Below are 26,579 nucleotides of genomic sequence, written 5' to 3'. Positions count from 1 at the left end.
TTGCTGCAGTTTCTTCAGGTCAATTGACATTTTAACAATATTAAGTCTCAGAATGGATAATAGGATTGTTTTTCACTTATTTATGCCTTGTTTAATTTCTTTCAGCAATGTTTTGTACTTTTTTGATGCACAAGGCTTTCATTTCCATGGAGAAATTTACTCCTAAGTATTTCATAGTTTTTGTAGCTATTAAAAATGAAATTGCTAGCTTCACTTCCTTTTTAGATTGTTTGTCACTACTGTATAGAAAAGCAACTGATTTTTGTGTGTTGAGCTTATATTTCAAAAAATTGCTGAATTTTTTTATTAGCTCTGACACTTCTTAATGTTGGAATTTTTGGAATTGCTTCATAAAAATCATGTCACATACAAAAAAGATAGTGTTACATTTTCCTTTCCGATCTGAATTATTTTCTGTATTTTTCCTGGCTGACTGCTTTTGTTGGAACTTCCGGTATTATGTTGACTACAAGTGGCAAAAATGGACATCCTTGTCCTGTTCCTGATCTTAGGGAAAAGCTTTCAGAATTTCACCATCAACTAGGTTGTTCAGTTTGGGTTTTTCATATGTGATTTCTTTTGGGGGACAATTTTCCATCTATTCCTAGTTTATTGGCTGGTTTTATTATAGAAAATGTTGACTTTTGTTAAATGTTTGGTGTGCGTCAGTTGAGATGATCTGTTTTTTTCTCTTTATTCTATTAAAATGTTAAAATGCATTGTTTGATTTTCATATGTTGAACCATTGTTACAATCAATCCTAGTTGTTCATGGTGCATAGTTCTTTAAGTATTCTATTGAATTAGACTTGATAACATTTTGTTGATGATTGTTGCATCAAAATTTATAAAAGATATTGGTCTGTGTTTTCTTGCTATGCCTTTGTCTCACTTTTATATCAGAATAATGCTGAGAATGAGTTTTAATAGGACTCTGAAAAAGTTAAGAAGTCTTCCTCCCTCTTCAATTTTTTGGAAAAGTTTGAGGAGGAATAACGTTAGTCCTCTTTAAAGGTTTAGAAGAATTCACCAGGAAAGACACGTGCTACTTGACCTGTCTTTGTTACGAGGTTTTTGATTCTTGATTGAATCTCATTGCTAATTATATATCTACTATGATTTTCTGTTTCTTCAAAATTCAGCCGTGGTGTGGTGTATTTCTAGGAATTTTTCCATTTTACCTAGGTTATCCTCTTTTTTGGTGTTTAAACATTTGTAGTGCTCTCTTATAATTCCTTTTATTTTGATAAAATTATCAGTATGTTCTTCTTTCTGACTTTAATTATTTGGGTTTTCTCTCGCTCTCTTTTTTTTCTTTGTCTATCTAGCTACAGTTTTGTGAAATGTGTTAATCTTTTTGTAGAACCACTCTTGGTTTTCTTGATTTTCTCTTTTGTTTTTCCATTCAGATTTTACTTTTCTCTTCACTAATCTGGATATTTTTCTTTTTCTTTTTCTTTTTTCTTTTTTTCGCTAGTATTCAGTTTGGGGTTTACTTTGCTCTTCTTTCTCTAGTTTCTTATGGTATAAAGTTACTGATTTGTGATCTTTTTCTTAAATGTCTGCATTACCAGCCATAAATTTCCCTTTAGGGCTTCTTTTGTGTATCTCAAACATATTGGTATTATATGTTTATGTTTTCATTTGTCTCCAGGCATTCCCTAATTCCCCTAATGATTTCTTCTTTGACATGTTGATTTTTAAAGAGAATGTTGTTTGGTTTCTATGTACCTGTGAATATTTTGTTTCTCTTTTGTCATTGATCTAGTTTAATTTTATGTAATGTTTGACCAATGGGCTTCTTGAATAGCCATTCTTCAGATTCCAATAAGTTGCCTTCTTATTCATCCTGTGTTGCAATGAAACATACAGAGTTTCTTTGATATGGCAACTGACTTCTGTAACTGTCAGGGCAGATGTGTATGGTAGACAGAATCTGGCCCACAACATTGGAGGAGCAATCAAGATTGTGGTGTAGTAGAATGTGTAGCTCATCTCCTCCCACAAATATATCAAGAATACATCTATGTGCGGAATGATTATCATAGAATATCTACTTAATATCTACTTAATGAAGACCTCAGAATTCTGAAAGAACAAGGAAATCTCCATGCAACCAGGTAGGACAAAAGAAAAAAGAAAAGAGAAAAAAAAAAGGAAAGTGAGAAAGGAGTCTGATGGGACCTGTGTCTCCGGGAGGCAGCTGTGAAAGAGGAAAAGTTCCAGTGCCCTGGGAATTCCCCTCACTGGTGGGGATATCACTCGGGACAGATGGGGAGCTTTATAGCCTCAGAGGAGAACACAGCAACCAGTTTGCACTAGCTAGAACAGAGAGACCTGCACAGATTGTCAGTGCAACTGCTTGGATTACCCAGCCTGAAATGTTTGTCTGCTTGTACAGGTGGGGGCTGGGTTTGAAGCTCAGTATTCAGAGATCAAATCCTGGGAAAGGACTGGGGTTGGGCTGTGGGGAAACAGCCTGAAAATCTGGAGTGTGGTGCAGGCTCACCTGTGCATATAGGTGGAGGAAGCCTGGACTGCCTTAGAGGACGTGCACCATTGTTTGCTTGGTGCATGAGGGCAGGAGGTGGGACCCTCCATTGTAGCCTTTTTCCCTGCATGCACTCTCAGGCTGCAGGACACCACCTACATGAGCTTCAAGAGCTATCACCAGTCACAGAGCCTCCACCCCCATTCTTCAGAAGTGGCTGGGAGTCCCTGGCCCCACCCCTCCCCACTTTAGGAGCAGTCACAAGGAGTGGTGTGAGCTACCTACCTCCACCCTTTGGGCTTTAGGAGCAGTGGTCATCACCATTGCTACTGCCCTCAAAGACTCCAGAAGTGGTCGCACGCCACCTCCACTCCCATTGCAGGCTCTGGGGGTACACATGAGCTACCGTGCCCACCAAGAACCCCAGGACTAGGCACCATACACCACATAAGCACACCCTCATCAAGGGAATTAGGTTGGCACGTGCTGAGGAAAGAGGTGACAGGCATGCATTCTAAAAGCAGCCCTCACACCAAATATTAAACCCATGCAAGCTACACAGGGACACTCTCATGTATAAATAGCACTGCAGGGTCACAGTAGATAATTGCTTCTCCTCAACTCACAGAATAAGAGAAATATAAGTACAATGAGGAAACAGAGGAACCACTCCCAGGTAAAAGATAAAGGACTGCCCCTGAGAAAACAAACAATGATGCAGACGTCTTTAATCTAATAGACACCAATTTCAAAAAGGAAATAATGAAAATACTGAAGGAATTAAGAAAGAGTATCAGCAGAAATGCAGAATACTATAAAAAGGAACTAGAAACTATGAAAAGGAACCAAGAAAAATTAGAAATCTCATTTGCTGAGAGAAAAACTGAACTAAAGGCAATGAATAACAGAATGGATATGCAGACGAATGAATAAGTGATCTGGAAGACAGAAAAATGGAAATCACCCAATCAAGACAGCAGACAGAAACTCAAATGAAAACAAAAAATGAAGCCAATATAAGCAACCCATGGGATAATATAAAGCAGGCATCAATCTATGCACAACAGGGATTCCAGAGGGAAAGAAAGAGAAAAGGGGATCAAAAATGTATTTGAAGGAATTAGGGCTGAGGACTTCCCAAAAGTAAAGAAGGAAAGAGATACTCAGGTACAGGAAACACAGAGGGCCCCAAATAAGGTGAACCCAAAGAGACCTACATCAAGACATATTCTAAAATAAATTGCAAATTTAAAGATAAAGAGAGGATTCTAAAGGCAGCAAGAGGAAAAAAAAAAGGTGTTAATTACAAGGGAACCCCCATAATGCTATCAGCTGATCTCTCTACAGAAATGTTGCAGGCCAGAAGGCAGTGACAAGATACATTCAAAGTCCTGAAAGGGAAAAATCTGCAATCTAGGATATTCTACCCTGCAAGATTATCATTTAGCATAGCAGGAGAGAGAAAGAATTTCTTAGACAAGGGAAAGCTAAAAGAATACAGCAATACCAAACCTATCCTAAAGCAAATAGTGAAAGGTTTTCTCTAAATAGAAAAGAAATAAGAATATATAAGAATGAGCAAATCACACCTGGAAAGCAAATCACCTAAATAACGTAGCACACATATTTAAAAAATCAAAAAATTTCTGTGAAAGTGATGATAACCATAATGAACAGCAAAATGATGAACATGAAGATGTAAAAGAAGACATCAAAACCATCAAGTGTGGGGGAGGAGGGTTAGAAAACATTCATTTTTTAATTTTCTAGACTATGTTTCTATATGACCACCCGTCTAAGGCAAGTAGACATAGGAGGGATCCACATACTTGAACAACAGGGTAGCCACAAATCAAAAACACACAATAGATTCACAGAAAGCAAAAAGAAGAGAACGTAAGTATACTAGGAAAGGAAATCATGAATTCACAAAAGCAAAGACAAAAAGGAAAAGAAAAGGGCAAAGAAAAAATACAAAATCAATGGGAAAACAAGGCTTAAAATGGCAATAAATACATATCTATCAATAATTACCTTAGATATCAATAGAATGAATGCTCCAATAAAATTACACAGAGTGGCAAAGTGGATTAAAAAAGAGAAGCCTACAATACACTGCCTACAAGAGACCCACTTTAGGGCAAAGGACACACATGGATACAAAGTTAGGGGTGGAAAAAGATGCTTCATGCAAACAGAAATGACAAGAAAGCAGGGGTTGCAGTCCTCATATCAGAAGAAATGGACTTTAAAACAAAGGACATAAAGACTGACTCTATATAATAATAAAAGAATCAATTCAAGAAAGGGTTGTACACTTGCCAACATATATGCACCTAATATAGGTGTACTCAGATACATAAAACCAATACTAACAGCCATTAGGGGAGAAATTGGTGGAAATTCAATAGCTGTAGGAGACTTTACCACCCCACTCACATTAGTGGAGAGATCTAGACAGAAAATCAATAAGGCAACAGAGAATCTAAATGATACAAAAGAACAGTTAAACCCAATTGACATTTTCAGGATATTACATCCAAAAGAAAAAAAAAAAAAGCAGAATACACATTCTTTTGAAGTGCACATGGAACGTTCTCTACAACTGACCACATATTGGAGCACAAAAGAAGCACCAACAAATTTCAGAGTATGCAAATTATCTCAAGCATCTTCTCTGATGACAAAGGCAAGAAACAAGAAATCAAACACAGAAAAAGAAAGGAGAAAAAGAATTACATGGAGGCCAAACAACATGCTACTAAAAAACCAATGGCGCAAAAATGAAATCAAAGAGGAAATTAAAAAAAAATGCCTTGAGACAAATGACAATGAAAACACAAGCATACAAAATCTATGGGATGTAGCAAAAGAAGTCCTTAGAGGTAGGTTCACAGTAATACATGCCATCATCAAAAAAATAAGAAAAATCTCAAGTAAACACCCTAACTTAAAATTTAGAAGGTTTAGAAAAAGACATTTAGAGTCAGCAGAAGGAACGAAATACTGAAGATCAGAGAGGAAATAAATAAAATAGAGATTAAAAAATATAACAAAAAAAATTAATAAAACAAAGAGCTGGTTGTTTGAAAGAGTAAACAAGATTGACAAACCTCTGTCCAGGCTCACCAAAAAGAAAAGAGAGAACCCAAATAAACAAAGTAAGAAATGAAAATCAAATATAACAACAAATGCCACAAATATAAAAATAAAACATAACAACAATTGCCACAGAAAGACAAAAATCCATAAGGGAATACTATGAACAATTATATGCCAACACATTCCATAACCTAGAAGAAATGGGCAAGTTTCTAGAAATATGCAGCCCACCAAAACTGAACCAAGAAGAAATAAATAATAAATATTTGAATAGACCAATCACTAGAGGTGAAATAGAATTTGTAATTTAAAACTCCCTACAGACAAAAGTCTAGGACCAGATGGCTTCACAGGCAAATTCTACCAAGCATACAAAGAGGAATGTATACTGATCCTTCTCAAAATCTTCCAAAAAATTGAAGAGGAGGGAACACTCCCAAAGAAATTCTATGAGATCACCATCACCCTGATATTAAAACCAGACATGGATACCACCAAAAAGAAAATTACCAGCCAATATCTTTGATGAATACAGATGCAAAAACTCTCCACAAAATATTAGCATATTGAATCCAATAACACATAAAAAAATCATGCACCACAACCAAGAGGGATTCATCCCAAGTTCAACAGGAGGATTCAACATACACAAATCAATCAATGTGATACACCACATCTGAATCTTTGATGAAGGAGGCAAGAATATGCAATGGGAAAAAGACGATCTCTTCAGCAAGTGGTGTTGGCAAAGTTGGACCATCATACGTAAATTAACGAAGTTAGAGCACACCCTTTCACCATACAGAAAAATAGACTCAAAATAGCTTAACAAGTTAGAGACATGGCACCATAAAACTCCTAGAGATCATAAGCAAAATATTCTCAGACATTAACTGTAGCAACGTTTTCTTAGGGCAGTCTCCCAAGGCAATAGAAACAAAAACAAAAATAAACAAATGGGACCTAACCAAGCTTATAAGCTTTTGCAGAGCAAAAGAAACCAAAAAATGCAAAAAGACGATGTACAAAATGGGAGAAAATATTTGCAAATCATGTGAGCAATAAGGTCTAAATTTCCAAAATATGCAAACAGCTCATACAACTTAATAACAAAAACAACAAAACCAACAACCCAATAGAAAAATGGGCAGAAGACCTAAGCAAACATTTCTACCAAGAAGAAATACAATGGCCAATAGGTATATGAAAAGATACTCTCTAATTATTAGAAAAATGCAAATCAAAACTAAAATGAGATACCTCCTCACTCACCTCACCTCACCTTGGTCAGAATGGCCTTCCTTAAAAGCTCTAACAGACAACAAATGCTGGAAAGGATGTGTAGAACAGGGAACTCTCCTACACTGCTGATGGGAATATAAGTTGGTAAAGCCATTATGGAAAACAGCATGGAGGTTCCTCAGAAACCTTGCCGTATGATACAGCAATCTGATTCCTGGGCATATATCCAGCAAAACTCTTATCCAAAAAGATCCATGCACCCCTATTCATAGCAGCAGTTTTGCAGTAGCTAAGACATAGAAACAACCTAAAAGTCCATTGACAGATGAATGGATAAAGAATAGGTGAGAATAATGGAAATAAAATCAAGAATCAACAAATGGGACCTAACAAAACTTAAAAGCTTTTGCACAGCAAAAGAAACCGTAAAGAAGGGAAGAAGACAACCCTCAGAATCGGAGAAAATACTCGCCAGCAAAGCAATGGACAAAGGATTCATCTCCAAAATATACAAGCAACTCATGAAGCTTAATACCAAAAATGCAAATAACCCAATCCACAAATGGGCGGAAGACCTAAATAGACATTTCTGCAAAGACATACAGATGGCTAACACCACAGGAAAAGATGCTCAACATCACTAATCATTAGAGAAATGCAAGTCAAAGCCATGATGAGGTATCACCTCACACCGGTCAGAATGGCTATCATCAAAACATCTAGAAACAATAAATGTTGGAGAGGGTGTGGAGAAAAGGGAACTCTCCTGCACTGTTGGTGGGAATGTAAGTTGGTACAGCCACTATCGAAAACAGTTTGGAGGTTCCTTAAATAACTACAAATAGAACTACCATATGATTCAGTCATGCCACTCCTGGGCATATACCCAGAGAAAACCATAATTCAAAAAGAAACATGTACCATAATGTTCATTGCAGCACTATTGACAATAGCCAGGACATGGAAGCAACCTAAATGCCCATCAACAGATGAATGGATAAAGAAGATGTGGCACATATATACAATGGAATATGACTCAGCCATAAAAGGAATGAAATGGAGCTATATGTAATGAGGCGGATAGACCTAGAGTCTGTGACACACAGTGAAGTAATCCAGAAAGAGTAAAACAAATACTGTATGTTAACACATATTTCTGGAACCAAAAAATAAAAAAAATAAAAAATAAATAAAAAAGGTACTGATGAACCCAGTGACAAGGCAAAAGTAAGGATGCAGATGCAGAGAATGGACTGGAGTACACGGGGTTGGGGAGTCAGGGAGCAAAGGGGAAGCTGGGATGAAGTGAGAGAGTAGCATAGACATATATACATTACCAACTCTAAAATAGATAGCTAGTGGGAAGTTGCTGTATAACAAAGGGAGATCAACTCAATGATGGGTGATGCCTTAAAGGGCCAGGACAGGGAGGGTGGGAGGGAGTGGCAAGAGGGATGGGATATGGGGATATATGTATAAATACAGCTGATTGACTTTGGTGTACCTCTAAAGCTGGTACAAGAGTGTAAAGAAATTATATTCCAATAAAGAGCTTAAAAATCAATTAATGTAAATCATCACATCAACAAGTTAAAAAAGCAACATTACATCATTATAAGAGATGCTGAAAACCCATATGACAAAATCTAATACCCATTATTCGTGATTAAAACTCTCAGTAAACTGAGAATAATGGGAAACATCCTCAATTGGATAATAAATATATACAAAAAACCTATAGCAAACATCATCTTAATGATGAGAAACTAGAGTTTCTCCTATTAAGATCAGGAACAAGGCAAGAATTTCACTCTCACCACTTTTTTAACATTTTACTGAAAGTCCTAGATAATAAGACAAGAAAAATTTTATAAATGTTTACTGATTGAGAAGGAATAAATAAAATTGTGTTTGTTTGCAGATGACATAACCATCTACACAGAAAATCTGTAAGAATTCACAAAAAAACCCTCCTGGAATTAATAAGGAATTATAGCAAGATTGCAGAAAACAAGGTTAATACACAAAAGTCAAGCACTTTCTTGTATGCCAGCAGTAAACAATTGAAATTTGAAATCAAAAACACAATGTAACTTACATTAGCATCCCCCAAATGAAGTACTTAAGTATAAATCTAACAAAACATGTATGAGATCTATATGAGGAAAACTGTAAAACTCTGATGAATGAAATCCACAAAAATGTAAATAAATAGAGAGATAGTCCATGTTTAGGAATAAGAAGACTCAATATTGTCAAGGTGTCAGTCCTTACCTACTGAATCTATATATTCAGTGTACTTTCAATCAAAATCCTAGCATGTTATTTTGCAGATGTCAAAAACTTGATTCTAAAGTGATGTGAAAGACACAGATTAGCCAACATGATATTGAAGAAAAACAAAGTTGGAAAACTGATACTACCTGACTTCAAGAACTATTAGAAAGCAACAGTAATCAAGACAGTGTGGTATTAGCAAAGTAATAGGAAAATAGCTCAAAAACAGAAAAATGGAACAGAATAGAGAGCACAGACATAGACCTACATAGAAAAGTCAACTGATCTTTGAAAAAGGAGCTAAGGCAATACAATGGAGGAAAGACAGTGCTTTCAAAAATTGGTACTGGAACAATTGCACATTCACATGCAGAAAAAAAAAAGAGTCTAGTCATAGACCTTACACATTTCACAAAAATTAACTCTAAATGGATTATATACCTAAATGTAAAATGCAAAAATATAAAACTCCCAGAAGACAACACAGGAAAAAATCTAGGTGATCTTGGGTTTGGTGATGAATTTTTAGGTAAAATACCAAAGCACAAGGTTATTGAGGGGATGAAGGAATAATTGACAAGCTCTACTTTTTAGATTAAAAATGTCTGCTCTGCAAAAGATAATATCAAGAAAACGAGAGGATAAGCCACAGACTAGGAGACAATATTTGCAAAAGACACATCTTATAAAGACTGCTATCCAAAATATACAAAGAGGGCTTCCCTGGTGGCTCAGTGGTTAAGAATCTACCTGACAATGCAGGGGACACGGATTTGACCCCTGGGCTGGGAAGACCCCACATGCCACAGAGCAACGAATCCCACTTGCCATAACTACTGAGCCTGCACTCTAGAGCCCGTGAACCACAGCTACTGATCCCACCAGCTCTAGGGCCCGTGTGCCACAACTACTAGGTCCACGTGCTGCGACTACTGAAGCTGCATGCCAAGAGCCCATGCTCTGCAACAAGAGAAGCCATGTCAATGAGAAGTCCATACACTGCAACGAATAGCCTCCGCTCACCGCAACTGGAGAAAGCCTGTGGGCAGCAACGAAGACCCAACATAGTTAAAAATAAAGTTAAAAAAAAAAAAGACAAAAACAAAATTTCCAAAGAACTCTTAAAACTCAGTGATGATAAAATACCTGATTAATAAATGGGCCAAGGCCTGAATAGACACCTCATCAAAGAAAAAATACGGACGGAAAATATGCACATGAAAAAATTCTCCACATCATTTATCATCAGTGAATTGCAAATTAAAACAAACATGAGATACCACTATTCACCTATTAGAATGGCCATAATCCAGAACAGTGACAACACCACATGCTGCCAAGCATATGGAGTAACAGGAAATTACATTCACTGCTGGCGGATGGCAAAATGGCACAGCCACTTTGGAACAGAGTTTGTCGGTTTCTTACAAAACTAAATATACAGTAACCATGCAATCCAGCAATCACACTTCTTGATATTTAACTAAATGAGTTGAAAACTTATGTCCACAGGAAAACCTGCACCACCATGTTTATAGCAGCTTTATTCATAACTGCCATATCTTGGAAGCAAGCAAGATGTCATAGATGAACGGATAAATAAGTTGCGGTAAATCTACCCAATGGAATATTATTCAGTGCTAGAAAGAAATGACCTATTAAGCCATGAAAAACATGGAGGAACCTTAGATGCATATTATTAAGTGAAAGAAGCCAATTGGAAAAGGTAACATACTGTATGGTTCCAACTAGACATTCTGGAAAAGGCAAACTGTGGAGATTTTAAAAAAGATGAGTGGTTGTCGAGGGGATGGATGAACAGGTGGAGCAGTGAGGATTTTTAAGGCATTGAAAATACACTGTGTGATAATACAATGATGGATACATGTCATTATACATTTGTCTAAACCCATAGAGTATACAACACCAAGAGTGAATCCTAATGTGGACTACGGACTTTGGGTGATTATGGTGGTGTGTAAATGCAGCCTCATCAATTGTAACAAATGCACTACCCTGTCGGGGGAGGTTGACAATGAAAGAAACTATGAATGTATGGTGGAAGGGCTGTATGGGAAATCTCTGCACTGTGCTCTCAGTTTTGCTGTGAACTCAAAACTGCTTTAAAAAATACTGGAAAAAAAAAAAACAATAGGTGGTATATATATACAATGGAATAATACTCAGCCATAAAAAAAAACCAAAATACTGCCGTTTGCAGCAACATGATACAACTAGAGATTATCATACTTAGTGAAGTAAGTCAGAAAGAAAGATCGATACCATATGAAGTCACTTATATGTGAAATCTAAAAGAGGACACAGGGAATTCCTTGGTGGTCCTGTGATTACGACTCCCTACTTCCAGTGCAGTGGCCCAGGTGTGACCCTGATCAGAGAACTAGGATCCTACAAGCTGCACCATGTGGCCAAAAAAAAAAAAAAAGATGACACAAGTGAACCTGTCTATGAAACAGAAACAGACTCGTGGGCATAGAGAACAGACTGCGGTTGCCGAGGGGGAGAAGGTAGGGGAAATGTTATGTATTATACACGGAAAAGATAAACAACAAGGTCCTACTGTATAGCGCAGAGAACTATATTCAGTATCCTGTGATAAATCATAATGGAAAAGAACTTAAAAGAATGTTTAAAAAAAGAATGTATGTTATGTGTATAACAGTCAATTTTTGTAGAGCAGAAATTAATACAACATTGTAAATCAATAATATTTCAATATAAAAAGTTATAAATCAAGGAAACAAATAAAAAAACAGAAAATACCCCCCTAAAGAGATCCATGTCTAATACTTGTGAATATTTTACTTTACATGACAAGAGAGATTTTTTAACAGTGATTAAGACTCTTGCTATGGGGAGAATATCCTAGATAATCAGTGTGGGCCTCATATAAGCTTATAATAAGGAGGCAGGAAAGCCAAAGTTAGAGGACAACTGACAATGGAAGCAAGACAGGAAGATGGAAACCATGAGAACATGACGATAGACAGTCTCAAGAATTTGGAGGAGCAATGATCAGAGCCTGCAGAAGAACTGAAGCCCAACTGACTCCTTCATTTTAATCCAGTAACACCATTTTTGGTCCTTTGACATCCAGATTTATAAGATAATAAAACTGTCATTTTAAGCCAAGAAATGTTTGATAATTTATTACAGTAGCCTTAGGTAACTAATATAACATGACTATGCCACTGGAAAAATCCCAGGGACTTGAAACAATGTTTTACTTTCTTCTTAAACTCAATGTTCATTGTGTGTTGGGAGCTCTGCACGTCGCTGTCACTCATGTATCCATGTTGCTGGAGCCCACCCCATCATGAGTATCTGGATCTCTGGGGAAGAGGGACGTTGGTCCATAAAGGTTCTTGCAGTTACATGAATAACCTACAAATTCATCCATCAGTTCTCCTCACAACTCAGTGTCTAAAAAATGCATGTGGTCCCACCTAATGCACAGGCCAGAAGTGCAACAGTCTGTGAGGCCACTAAGTGAAGAGTCAGAAGTATTTGGTGAAACATGAGACTTCCAGAGAGGGCCAAGTACTCAAACCCATTCTTTGCCACATCATTAAGCTCTCTGAGCCTCAGTTCCTCTCTTACATTAGAGGTTGTATTAGGGTCTCATGTTACAGGCTCACGGTGCAGGTTGCATGCAATGGACATGCAATGGGCTGAGTTCAAGGCTGGCTCAAGGGCACACAGTTAGTGAAGGTCATCGTTGGTAAACACTTGAGAAAACCTACAAGATCACATAAGGATGAATGAATAACTGGATTGTGTTTCCCTCCAGGAGTGGCAGGTGAGGACGAGCTGCAGGTGATTCAGCCTGAGAGGTCAGTGTCAGTTGCAGCAGGAGAGACAGCCACGCTGCGCTGCATCGTGACCTCCCTGCTCCCCGTGGGGCATGTTGCATGGTTCAGGGGAACTGGGCCAGGAAGAGAGTTAATCTACAGTCAAAAAGGAGGCCCCTTCCCCAGAGCAGCAACAGTTTCAGATACTACAAGGAGAAACAACACGGACTTTTCCATCCGCATCAGTAACATCACCCCAGCAGACACTGGTGTCTACTACTGTGTGAAGTTCAAGAAAGGAGAGCCTAACAACACGGAAGTTAAGTCTGGACCAGGCACTCATCTCACTGTGAGTGGTGAGTATGTCCTGGGTGTCCTTTGTCCCCTGGTCTCTCACAACAAGGGAACAACAATGCCCTCCACTCTTTGAGGAAAAAAAAAACCAATCAGGTGCAGCAGTGGGCACTTATATCATGATCTGGAAATGATCTGATGTCACTCCCTTCTACAGATCAGGGAAGTTGAGGCCTGTGGGGGTCATGCTATTTGCTGAAGGGCCCATGGCTGTTAAAAGGGGGGAAAAGTCTGGAAAGCAGTCTGCCCTGCTCCTCATCCCTTGTCTTTTCAATCCCATCCAGCCCTTTGACTCCAGGGATGAGGGAGCTGAAAGTCTGAGTGCCTTGCCCTGTCACAGGCCTGACCTCACCTTCTGCTTCCAGAAAGTGCTCCCTTCCATGTGGCTGAGTCTTCTCTCTATTCAGCATGTATTGAGCACCTACTGTGTCCCAGGCCCTGCTCTGCATGCTGTGGAAGCAGCAGTGAACAAAGCAGACCAGGGCTCTCCTCTCCTGAAGCTTATGTCCTCATCCCTTCCCAAGAGGAGAAATCCATCCAGGCAGGGAGGGAAGAATGGGTTTCTTTATTTCCTCTTCAGAACCATCACCCTGAGAAGAATTTCCCAGAGGCATAGGTTTCAGCATTTACTCTGCTGGCTCTGCTTGAAGGAAATGCCCGGAGTTTGGGTGTCTCCTGGGCATCTCTTGAGAAAACCCTCCTGTGATTCAGGGACTGACTCACAGTCACTGAAGACTCCTAGCAGAGCTGTGTCATCTCAGAGTGTCCCTCCCCAGGGAAGAGGTTCCCCATGTGAGTGACTTAGGGGCAGCCCCACTGAGGTAGCAAAGTTTCATTTAGAGTTTTCTGACAAAGACCATGGATCCTCTTTCTAACTCCTGAATCCTGGGCTGTCAGCACCGGAAGGACCTGCAGACACCATCCTCCCAACCCCCCCATGTACAGATGGGGGCCTGAGGCCAAGAGGTGACAGGGGCCCAGACCACAGTCCCATGGTCAGTGAGTGAGGGGATCCGTCCAGAACCAAGTCTGATTCCAGGCCAAGCTCCTTCTTGCACCGGCATTGGAACTGGTTTCATGGAAGAGCCTGGCACATAGGAGGTGCAAATTAAAATTCCTTGAAATAACCATTGAGCAGACTCTTTTCATTGCTTTCCCAAAAGGTTGATACTGCTCCTTGCATTCAGACCCTGAGTCCCGAGGTGACGGGAAACCTCTCCCTACTTTCAGCCACGTGATCCCAAATCCCTCATCCTACATCAGCAGCTAGAGCTGCCCAGTGATTCAACAGCTACTTTTCACTCAGCCTATGGAGACAAAATCGTACATTTTACAGTCTCCTGTTAACCAATACTCAGTTTTTCCTAACCTTCAAACAGCGCTGCAGTGGAGAACCTTTCCACATGTCACTGTCCTCTAGGAGGAAATATCCACTGGAAGCGGCGTTGCTAGATCAGAGAGTATGTGTATTCTATTTGTGTGATCATATTGCCAAATTTTCTTCCTAATCATGGTGGCAAATGAAGTTCCCCAAACTCCAGGCATCAGCAGTGAAGGTGGACTTATCTTGATTTTGCAGATATTACTAAACTTCCTAGATGGTGGGTCCCTTGCCCCGCCAATCACGGGTCGTAGGTGGCTCCCCCGCCACTCAGACCTGCTGCCTCCCTGGAGGCTGCTCACCCTCTTCCCCAGGCCGCCTGCCCTGATGATTCCCTGGAGGAGAAAGGAGGGAGGGGAGGGGCCAGGGAGCAGCAGCCTGTAGATGCTGAATCTTCCTCATGGCGTTCACTACTTATAACCAGAGCTCTGAGGGAGGGGATCCTCTGTTGCCTTTTTCAGATGAGGACACTGAGGCTCAGAGAGGGGACCTGATTTGTGAGCCGGTAGGGGAGCCAAGATTGAACCCCAAGCACATTGACTCAGCCCTGCTCTCTGCAACGCCTGAGGTGTTGGTCAAAGTGTGGGAAACCTCCAGCCCTGTCCTCTTAAAATTTTATATTGTTCCTTTCTTTAGCAAAAAGCATTTCTAAAAGTCCCATGAAGGAGGCAAGTCTTGCTTTACAACAGATCAGATACTGCAGTGTCTCCTGATGTGCTGAATGTTGCGAAGACACAGGGCTCAGCACACGTAAAAGCATCAGGAGTGTTTCTCCCCCTTGTTGTGATGTGGACCCTTCACTGTGGGGGCAGCTCTGGGAAGGGTAGTGTGGACAGAGCGGAGAGGGGCCACTGCAATCCCCGCAGCAGGTGCTCACCCATTCTGGCTCTGCAGACTGAGGATGAGGAGCGGGAGGTGTTCCCTAGAGGGTGCTGGAGGCCCCGTGTGAGCAAGAATTCTTATTCTAGACTCACATATCAGGAGCCCTGTGGCTACAGCATCCCCAGGCCTGGGCACTCGGGCGCTACTCCTCCCTGTAGTTGCTTGAAGTCAAAATCTCAGAGGCAAAAGGGGAGGGTGGTGGTCACTGTGGAGGCTGGTGAAGGTGGGGTGCTTGCTCTGCTGATGGACATGAAAGCTTGGAGATGACAGGAAATACTTCTGGGACACAATGAGGGGAGGGTGAGGACTCAGCCCCTTCAATTCTCTGAGCCTCAGTTTTCTCATCTGTAAAGTGGCGATAATCATGGTCTCCTTTGAGGAGAATAGGAAGGATTTGAGGTGCTCTGCCTAGGTGCACAGAGTATAGAACCTTAAATCACGGTGTTATTTTATGGCTGTGACCAGTGCCCTGTGCTGGTCCCCATTTCCTCACCTGTAGAAAGTGGATAATCACACCAACCTTTGCAGGGTGTCCTGAGGGTACAATGACCTGGTGACAGGACAGCCCCTCAGTGAGGGATGGTGCTGGCCTCCCAGGCTCTGTGGCCCTGAGCAAGTCTCAGTTCCCTCTGTCCTCAGTTTCCCCATCTGTGAAATGGTGGTAATCACACTACCTTTCAGGGGTCTGTGCTGACTGGAGAGGATCTAGAAAGCCCCGCATATAGTGGGTTAGGGTGTTACTCAGTGGTTGAGAGCACAGCACACAGTGGTTGAGAGCCTGGGCCGAGCCCCTCTGCCAGAGCCCCCATCCCAGCTCTGCACTGTCCTGGCTCTGGGACCTCTGACGAGTCCCTCCCCACATTGGGGTTCGGTGTCCGCATGCAGCAATGACAGCACCGCCCTCACAGAGCAGCTGCAGGGACTGAGTGAGGGATGCATGTCATGAGCTTAGAGCAGAGCCTGGCACGTGGTACATGTTCCACCCACGTGAGCTCTTCTCAGAGGACCTTGGACGGGTCACTTTCCCTCCCGACTAAGTCTAACTGGGGTTGGGGTGGGGATGCGTGCCTACCAACCTTGCCTGCTCTTTGAAACCATCTGGGAAACCTCCAAAAGCGCCCCAGACCCTGGCTCTACCCTAGAAATTCGGATTCAATTGGTCAGATGAAGTTTTAACTCCTGCAGAGGGTGCTGGTGCCCAGCCAGGGCAAAGGAGCCCTGAGCTACGTGTTCTCTGAGGTCACAGAGGGAAAGCTGTGGTTTTCCCTGGCCAAGGTGGGTCCCCTATAGAGCCTGGGTTGGAAGAACAGCTCTCCCAGGTGTGGGTGCTTCAGAATAGCCTGTGAAGGTGACAGCTCTTAGGAGGCCCAGGAAAGCCAGGCCTAGTTGATTGGCGGGGACAGAACCCACCTCCAACAGAGGTCACCTGGGCTGAGCGGGGCTTCCTGCCCACTCAGAACACCCTGTGCAGACCCAGGATTCATTGCTGGGGAAACCTTCCCATCTTTAACCACAGGTGAGTCTAAAGAGGTGCTGGTATCTCTGCAAACACTTCCTGCCCAGCCCAGAGCCCTCCTGCCTCAACAGCCACAGTGACACTGACAACATTTGTCCTTCCTCCTTTCAAAATGCTTCCAGCTCCTGGAAGAGCTGATGTGCAGGAAAATGCCTGTGATGTCCTGTGTGTTTTGAAAGCCAATTCCCCAAACTTGTTTCCTGAGGGGATTATTTTTAAAAATGGAAACAGATTCATAATTTGGTGCTCGTACTGTTTTTACATGTAGATGTTTGCACGGCGCTGCATAGAGCAGGATTTGAGACTCTTTTTGGTGTTCCTATTGTTGCTTTTGTTTTGTCTTCTTACTGCCTAAAAAGTATATAGGTAATTTCAGAAGTAGAATGGCCAGATCTTATAATAACCATCATGGGTGTCATTGATTAAGCACCTGCTATATGCAGGCTCTGGGCTTTACATACATCCTCATCCATCTTACCAAGTGGTGTTTGTATGCATTGTGTCCAGAAAGAGATAGTGAGGCTCAAGGATAACAAACAGTGATGCTAAAATCAATCAGTCCTGTGTGTGATGAGATGGGCTCTGACCTTTACTCACTGGGTGTCCTTGGCCAGCTGCATCCTCCCTGAGCCACATCCCATAAAAGGGGCCACTCTCAAGCCTCCCTCTCAGGGCTGGTGGGGGGATTAAAGAGCTGAGGGTGATGGAGAAATGAAGCCATCCTTAGGCTGGGAAGAAACTCTGGACAAGTAGTAACTGATCACAGCATCTTGTCCCTTTAGGGGAGTCCAGGATGCTGCTGTTTCTATGACTTGATATATTAAGGTAACTCCTTATTGTGTCCTCCAATGTTTGAGGAGTTTTAGGAAGCAGATTAAATATTTACAAATGCAAATGCTTGTAATATTTGCTGCCTGCCTCCTTTTACAGGAGTTGTTGGGTAACAATGAACAATTTGGAGATAGGACAGGACCCTTCTACAGGGAGAAACTGCCCTCACATTTGATTTGCTGATTTGTGTGCATCTGGGTGCTTTGTAGGCCTGGGTCTGTGTCTCTACGGATTAACAGCAATTAAGAAGTCAATCACCACTTGTCTCTCACCACTCAGTGATCTTTCTTTTCAACCCAAAAGTGAACCAAGAGAAGAACACAGACTCAGAAAAACATCCATTCACCCCCTTTCTTTGAACTTCAAGGATTGATAGCTTAGTCCTACTGGAATATTCATGGAAAGAATGAAACTGATGAAGTAAATTCATAAATACCTGAAGGGAGACCTCTGGATATGCATTCTGGGTTAAAGAGAGATCTGTGTTTCTTTGGGTTTGTGAATCATCCTGTGTTTTACTCACAGTAAGAATGCTTCCACTGCCTGATTTAACCCTCGTTGCAGCCCTGGGCAGCATAATGCCTGCTTTTCCCTTTCATGGATGAGGAGCTGGGAGGTGCCACAGCCACACCTCCCGCTGTATGGCCAGCCTGGTTCAGCTTCCATGGTGATCCCACTATGACCCTGCTTCCAATGCATGTACTTTTGTGAGTGGTTTTCTGAAGTCAATTAAGATTTCTAGGGGAGCCCAGCCAGGAATAGTTAATAGGAGAGTTAATCCAATCAGTACCATTGTTCCTGTGCCCGGATTGGCTGGAAAATCACCTGGCAGAGGAAAAAAGGTGGATTTTGACCTCAGGCCTGGAATTTCATGTGGACCCTACCCCTGACTCAGACTCACCTCTGGGAACCTCTGTGTTTCCCCCTATGATGAGAATGAAGACATTGCAATCCCAGAAATATTTGAAGAATTTACAAATAATATATCTGCAAGCTCTTAACATTGTCACAAGCTTTTCCTTAGTGAAGGTCAGCACAATCATGTTCCTTGTTTATAAACGTTCCTTTTGTAGCCAAGCCTTCTCCTCCCGTGGTATCAGGCCCTGCCGTGAGGGCCTCACCTGAGCAGACAGTGAGCTTCACCTGCACATCCCACGGCTTCTCCCCCAGAAACATCTCCCTGAAATGGTTCAAAAATGGCAATGAGCTCTCCGCCTCCCAGACCAACGTGGACCCAGAGGCAGACAGCGTTTCCTACAGCATTTCCAGCACAACCAGGGTGCTGCTGGCCCCGGGGGATGTTCACTCCCAGGTCCTCTGCGAGGTGGCCCACGTCACCCTGCAGGGGGGCCCTCCTCTCCGTGGGACTGCCAAGCTGTCTGAGACCATTCGAGGTAGGTGCCCCTCACACCAGCCCAAGCCCACACCTGCCCCCAAGGCCCCAGCCTGCTCTTCCCCCCTGCTTTTTGCTCCAGGCTTTGAATTGCCTGGAATCTGCTTCCTGACAGTGCGGCCCAATGGCCAGCCTCCTAGATGAGCTGGTTACTCACTACGGATTGAATGCCAGCTTCCAGGTGGACATGTGCCAAGCACTGTGCTAAGCATTATTTCCTTTACTTTACCAAGAGCATCTCCAATTACTGAGCACCTACTACCAGCCAGGCCCTTATGTGAGTGCTGATTTCATTTATCTTGATACAGTTGTTATGTTCCCACTGCATGCCAGGGGCTGATCTTGCTGATTGCAAACATTTTAACCCTAAATAGGAGCTAAGAGGTTTTGAGCACCTACTGTGTGCTTTGCAGTGCGCTTAGTGATTTCACTCATATGCAGTAGACCCTCCGTGTCTGAGCACCTGCTGCCTGCCTGGCTCTGTCCTGGGTGACTCCCTTGCTGTGCTGGGAGCTGTTATCCAGCCCCTCCCCTGTGAGCTGTCTGTTCCATAAGGTCAGAGCTTCTGTCTGTGCTGTTTCAGTTCCGCCCACCTTGGAGGTTACCCGACACCCCACAGCGGGGAACCAAGTGAACATCTCCTGCCACGTGAACAAGTTCTACCCTCAGCGCCTACTGCTGACTTGGACCGAGAACGGAAAAGTGTCCCGAACAGAAACAGCCTCGACCCTCATAGAGAACAAGGATGGGACCTTTAACTGGACGAGCTGGCTCCTGGTGACCTCATCTGCCCACAGGGAGGCCGTGCTGCTCACCTGCCAGGTGGAGCATGACGGGCAGCCGGCGGTCACCAAAAGCTATACCCTGGAGCCCGCTGCTCCCCAGAAGGACCAGGGCACCACCAATAAACCCCCTGGTGAGGCCTCCACTCCAACTCACACAGCTCTTTTTTTTTTTTTAATATTAAAGGTAGTAATTCATGCTTATTATAGAACAATCTAGAAGCCAATAGATTTAAAATAGAACTTTAAAGTGAGTTTCCTTTTGCAAATTCCACACCGCCAAGAATGACTCGTGGTAAGAGTCTGGTATATTCTTTATCGATCTCACATAAATATCCATGAAGGAAAGCAGGGAAGGAGGGGGATCATCCTGTTCACAGTGTCCTGCTTCTTGCTTTCTTAACTAACAGTGATTATGTCCATCCTTCCCTGACCGCCCACCTCCCACCTCCTTGTTCTTTCTAGGCTCTGCCTAGTCTCTCTCCAGCCTGGACTTTTCCATCCATGTAAGTAACCTCACCCCAGTAGACTTCGGCACCTACTTCTCTGTGAAATTCTGGAAAGGGAGCCCTGAGGACATGAAGTTTGAGTCTGGACCAGGCACCCAGAGGACCATGAGTGGTCAGTGCACAGGGCTCCTTTGTCCTCTGATTTGGGACAGTGGACCAGCAATGCTCACAACAGCTCACTGCACATTGACGCAATGCAGATCTCAGTTCAGCCGTGATCTCCCTTCCTGCTTCAACCAGCCAGAGGATTTGGAGTTTACGGAACGGACTCAGGAAGCAATGGGTGGGGGATGCTGTTGAAGATTTGTTTCCTTTAGTCCAGGTGATTGGGCTATACTAATCAAGGTGAATCTGAGGCCCTGAGGAAAGGAACCACCAGCCTGTACAACAGATACATGCTACTTCGAGACAGGGTCCCCCTCAGCTGGGCATTGTGCCAAGGGCATGTCCCAAGAACAGTCCTCCTCTCTTTAAATACAACATGTCTTGCAGGTTCTCATGTCACATCAAGAGAGGGTCGAGTCAGGTTTCCAGGAATCTTTACTCCAGAAGACATTTCAAAGTCCCACGTTCCTTCCAACATGGCCTATGATGCTGTCCTCATCTGCTGGGTCAACGCTGGGTCACTGAGTGTCTGTGTCCCTGCCTCCTGGAAGCCAAAGAGAGGACATGGAGAACAAACAACTTCCCTTAAACAAGAGGGGTAGAGAAGTTGCAACATTGTGTGCATTTTAACTTAGCCCTGCATGGACAACCAGTTGTCAATGGAGTCCACAATTGTGTGGTCATATGGTTAAGGCCATAGATTTTCTGTAAAAGGAATACCCGTGCATACTAATATAATCAATAATAATTCCCTAATATCATTTAAAATGGAGTAGAAATTCAAAATTTCCAAAATATCTTTTATTGTTGTTTTTGTGCACCAAAATTGTTTTCAATTCATCTGTTAAGTTCTTGGCAAAATTTTTCCATGACACCACCCGAGCCTTGAGAATCTTTTTTTTTTTTTTTGAAAAAGAATTTGAATTGTTTAAGACTACTCAGATTATTCATTTCATATTGTATGAGCTGTGATAGGTTGTGATATTTGAGATATTTTTTCCATTGTCTCTAAGTTGTCAAATTTCTGCCTGTACAGTTGTTCATACCATTCCCTTATCCTTTTGATGTCTGCAGGGTCTGTAATGATGTCCTCTGTTTCATTTCTGATACTGGAAGTATGTCATTCCTCCTTTTTTCTTTGTCAGTTGCACTAGAAAATTTTCAAATTTAGTGGTCTTTTAAAAGAACCCACTCTTTCTGTTTCAGTTTTTTTCTCTACTCTTTCTGTTTATAATTTCACGGATTTTTCTCCTTTATTATTTCCTTCCCTCTGCTTGCTTTGGGTTTATTTTGCTCCTCCTTTTCTCAATTTTTGGGGCAGGAACTTCGATTATTGATTTAGGCTTTTTCTTTTTTCTAGTGCCACACTTGGGTCTCCTGCACTTGGGCAATTAGGAGAGTGGACCTGGGTGCCTGACTGCTGCATTCTTTCTCCAGTACTCAGGTCTCTAGCTAGTCTGCCTTCTCTTCCACCTCAGAGTCCTGCTATGTTTGTCCTTTGTGTTATTTCTAGGGTTCACATTGTACTGAACATTGTAAGTGGGAGAGAAGATTTCATGCCATCTTGTCTGGAGAGGCTCAGAAATACTTTGTAATCTTCCATCTCCTGCTGGGGCTCAGGCCAGGGCTGCTATGTCTGGGTGCTGCAGGGTGCCTGACCCAGCATGCCTGCTGCTGTACAATGGCTGAAAATGTTTCCAGAGGCATCTAGGCTGTGGCATTGAGCAAAGTGTAAGGCGACCTATGTGACCCTGCTGCCTGGTGTGTCGGAGGGCTCTAGCCACCTCAGTCCTGGGTCCAGTTGATCTGGTGTGAGGATGTATATCAGACTACTTTTTCTTTAATGATCCTGGGGTATTTTACCATACTTATAATCTAGTGGACCTCTTTTCTCTCAGTATGGCATAATCCAATATGTTAACAGAGTTTTTGGTTGGTAGGTTGGTTTTTCTTTTTTCCCCCAAGGAGTGTTTTTGAGTTTTCTTTTCTTTTCATTTTTTTAAACTCTTTATTGGAATATAATTCCTTTACAATCTTGTACCAGTTTTTGAGGTACACTAAAGTGAATCAGCTGTATTTATACCTATATCCCCATATCCCCTCCCTCCTGAGACTCCCTCCCACTCTCCCTGTCCTGGCCTTCTAAGGCATCTCCCATCATCAAGTTGATCTCCCTTTGTTATACAGCAACTTCCCACTAGCTATCTATTTTACAGTTGGTAGTGTATCTATGTCTATGCTACTCTCTCACTTCATCCCAGCTTCCCCTTCGCCCCACCCCCCAACCCTGTGTCCTCCAGTTCATTCTCTGTATCTGGATCCTTATTCTTACCCTGTAACTGGGCCCATCAGTACCATTTTTGTAGATTCCGTATATATGAGTTAGCATACGCTATTTGTTTTCCTCTTTCTGGCTTACTTCACTCAGTATGACAGACTCTAGATCTATCCACCTCATATAGTTCAGTTTCATTCCTTTTTGTGGCTGAGTAATATTACATTGTATATATGTGCCACATCTTTATCCATCAATCTGCTGATGGTTCTTTAGTTTGCTTCCGTGTCCTGGCTATTGTAAATAGTGCTGCAATGAACATTCTGGTCCATGTTTCTTTTTGGATTATGGTTTTCTCTGGGTATATGCCCAGGAGTGGGATTACTGGGTCATATGGTAGAGCTACTTTTAGTTTTTTAAGGTACCTCCAAACTGTTTTCCATAGTGGCTATACCAACTTACATTCCCACCAACAGTGCAGGAGGGTCCCCTATTCTCCACACCCTCTCTAACCTTAGCTTTTTCTAGATTTTTTGATGATGGCCATTCTGACCGGTGTGAGGTGATACCTCATTGTGGCTTTGACTTGCATTTCTCTGATGATGAGTGAGGTTGAGCATCTTTTCATGTGGTTGTTAGCCATCTGTATGTCTTCTTTGGAGAACTGTCTATTTAGGTCTTCTGCCCATTTGTGGATTGGGTTATTGGCTTTTTTGGTATTAAGCTGCATGAGCTGTTTGTATATTTGGAGATTAATCCTTTATCCGTTGCTTCATTGGCAAGTATTTTCTCCCATTCTGAGGGTTGTCTTCTTCTCTTGTTTATGGTTTCTTTGGCTGTGCAAAATCTTTTAAGTCTCATGAGGTCCCATTTGTTTATTCTTGATTTTATTTCCATGATTCTAGGAGGTGGGTCAAAAAGGATCTTGCTTTGATATATGTCATAAAGTGTTCTGCCTATGTTTCCCTCTAGAAGTTTTATTGTGTCTGGCCTTGCATTTAGGTCTTTAATCCATTTTGAGTTTATTTTTGCATATGGTGTTAGGAAGTGTCCTAATTTCATTCTATTACATGTAGCTGTCCAATGTTCCCAGCACCGCTTATTGAACAGGCTGTCATTTTTCCATTGTATATTCGTGCCTCCTTTGTCAAAGATAAGGTGTCCATATATGCTTGGGTTTACCTCTGGGTTCTCTATTCTGTTCTATTGATCTTCCTTTGTATTTTTGTGCCAGTAGGTAGGTTGGTTTTGATAGTGGGAGAAAGGTTCTGAGTCCTCTAATTTTTTGGTTCTCCTCTGTATTTCAGGAACCTAAATCCCTTCCCCTTGCGTTTTTCTTTTTCCCTTCACCACTTAATTGGCAAACAGCATTTCTTCCTTCTTTCTGCCTCTTCTAACAAGAAGTTTTGCTGTGTAAATCGTGCCTATCCATTTATTCACATCTGTCCTCCTTAATTAGGTTCGTATACTCATTGTAAATAATTACCATGTTTAGTGTTTAATAAAAGACACATGCATTATCATACAGTTGGAGAGGTCAGAGGTCTACAATGGGTGGCTGGGCTGTGTTCCTTCTGAAGGTTCTGGAGGGGAATCCATTTCCTTGCCTTTTCCAGCTCCCAGAGGTGTCCACACTCCTTGGCAAAGGACCCTGCATTTCTCTTACCTCTGCTTCTAATGTCACTCTCCTTCTCCTACTGCCCTGCCATCATCTTTTACTTATAAGAATCTTTGTGATTTCATGGGCTCTGCTTGGAAAATCCAAGATAAGGTGCCATCTCAAGATGCTTAACTTGATCACTACTGATCACCCCTTTTGACATGTATGGTAATACATGAACAGATCTGAGGATTCTGTGCTTATGCTTTTAAGTCAAGTGTACATTGAAAGCCCTTCCTATTGCCCTGCGCACTGCACTGCAGGACACTTTTCCAATATTTTCAAAGCTTAGGGAAATGTAACACTGGTGGTGGTATTTACAAATAACTCTAGATTCCTGTCTTATCTGCCTTGTCTCTTTCTCCTGCAATTTCCTGGTGGCTGGTTGAGGATGGGATTGCAGCCTAGTGAGAGATTATGCATTAGGATTTGCTGACTATTACCTGTCTCAGAATTATTTTTACCTCTGGCATTTTTACAGGACAAGGCAGGCCGGGAATAGAGTGAGTGAGAATGAATGACCTTTATACCCTGATTTCTCCCTCTAGCTTGAGCCCAGGACAGGATGTAGGTCAAAGCCTCATATTGCTGCAGGCCCAGATGGCCTCAGATGAAGTAAGTGGAGGCCCGTGGGACTGGCTCCTGTGTGATCACTCTAATGATGTCTCCTGTCTCTTGATTTCCAGGCCCAGAACTGTCTTCTCCTCTCCTGGCAGCTCTCCTCCTAGGCCCCAAGGTTGTGCTGCTGGTCGGTGTCTCTGTCATCTGTGTCCACAGGAAGCATTGGGCCTGACTGTAAGATATGTGGGAGGGAGGGCAGGACAAGATCTGTCCTAGAAGACACAGGTCAGTAGGGAGGCCAACCAACAGGCCCCACAGGGTCAGGGCCCACGTGGAGTTAAGAGACGGGAACACACTTCCCTCAATAACCTCTAAGAGGTTCTCAACTCCCAGGAGAAATGTGAGGTCCTATAGGAGGTGGGCTGCATCAGGGGTTCTCAAAGGTTGTCTTTTCAGGTTTCTGTGGAGGACGTGGGCAGAGAGTGCTGAATGAGGAGCACCTGAGTAGGTGGAGACTGTTTCTGGATCACTTGAACTGTGGGGCTCCTTGAGGCAAAAGGAATCCACAATTCAGTGTAAAGTTGAGACGTCCTGGATTGGCTGTTCTGAGGGAGTGTCCTGCTCTGACCCTCCGTGTGCCAGAGTGGAAGGGCTGGGGAAGGGGCATCAGGACCTGGGGAGGACGCTGAGGGGACAGAGGACAGAGTCCTATCCCAGGGGCTGCCTATCATTTCAGGGCAGGCATCCCAGCAGGAGAACCCCTGGGTATGTGGGAGGCATGCAGGGAACATTTCCTGAGTGGTGAGCAGATAATGAAATATCAACATGTTTCCCACAGGTCCTTCCTTCCTCCCTGCCAGGTGCCACCATAGTCTCTGCTGCCTCCTTCCCTCCCTGAGGGGCCCAGCCTAGGAGGAGGACCCAGCTGGGGGCTTCCACGACTCTGCTCCAAACCCTCCCCTCCCCTCCATGGAGACATATCCGCTGCTCCTGAGCTACTTCTTCTAGTCCTTGGAGGCCCCTGATTTGGGTCTTCACTTGTGGCCCTGGGCAGGGAAGTTGGAAGTAGCTCTGGACAGTGACTCACAACGTCCCCCTGGAATGTGAGAAATAAGTCAAATCAACACGTCAGGATGTCACTCATCATCACCTTGGACCTGGCCATGAACCACACACACATGTCCCTATGCTAAGGAGTTAGTGTCTTCTGGATTCCTGCATTCACTTACTCCCCACCCTTTGAGGTTCTCTATTTCTTCTTTAGTACAAATGATTCCCCAATTTTGTTTTAAAAAAATTATTCTCCTCCCTCATTGTCTAAATAGCCTGCTTGTTAAACCTAGAAATTAGTTTGAAATTAGAGCTGTCAAACCCATCTCTCTGTGATGGGAAGGGGAGTTTTTCTAT

The 26,579-nt window shown here is 42.6% G+C and overlaps 1 protein-coding gene across 1 annotated transcript in view; it reads left to right on the top strand.

The window, feature by feature from the left end:
- The window catches only part of LOC130833194 (signal-regulatory protein beta-1-like), a 31,422-nt gene extending 6,018 nt beyond the window's left edge, over positions 1-25,404 (top strand). The window contains exons 2-5 of the mRNA XM_057702579.1: positions 12,923-13,279; positions 18,961-19,281; positions 19,864-20,196; positions 25,298-25,404. Of these exons, the coding sequence (XP_057558562.1) occupies positions 12,923-13,279; positions 18,961-19,281; positions 19,864-20,196; positions 25,298-25,404 (1,118 nt within the window). The remainder of the gene's footprint in view (positions 1-12,922; positions 13,280-18,960; positions 19,282-19,863; positions 20,197-25,297) is intronic.
- Positions 25,405-26,579: the final 1,175 nt, after the last annotated feature.

This window comes from Hippopotamus amphibius, chromosome 12 (assembly GCF_030028045.1).
Source record: "Hippopotamus amphibius kiboko isolate mHipAmp2 chromosome 12, mHipAmp2.hap2, whole genome shotgun sequence".
Taxonomy (NCBI): domain Eukaryota; kingdom Metazoa; phylum Chordata; class Mammalia; order Artiodactyla; family Hippopotamidae; genus Hippopotamus; species Hippopotamus amphibius.
This window is presented reverse-complemented; position numbering and strand designations above follow the sequence as displayed.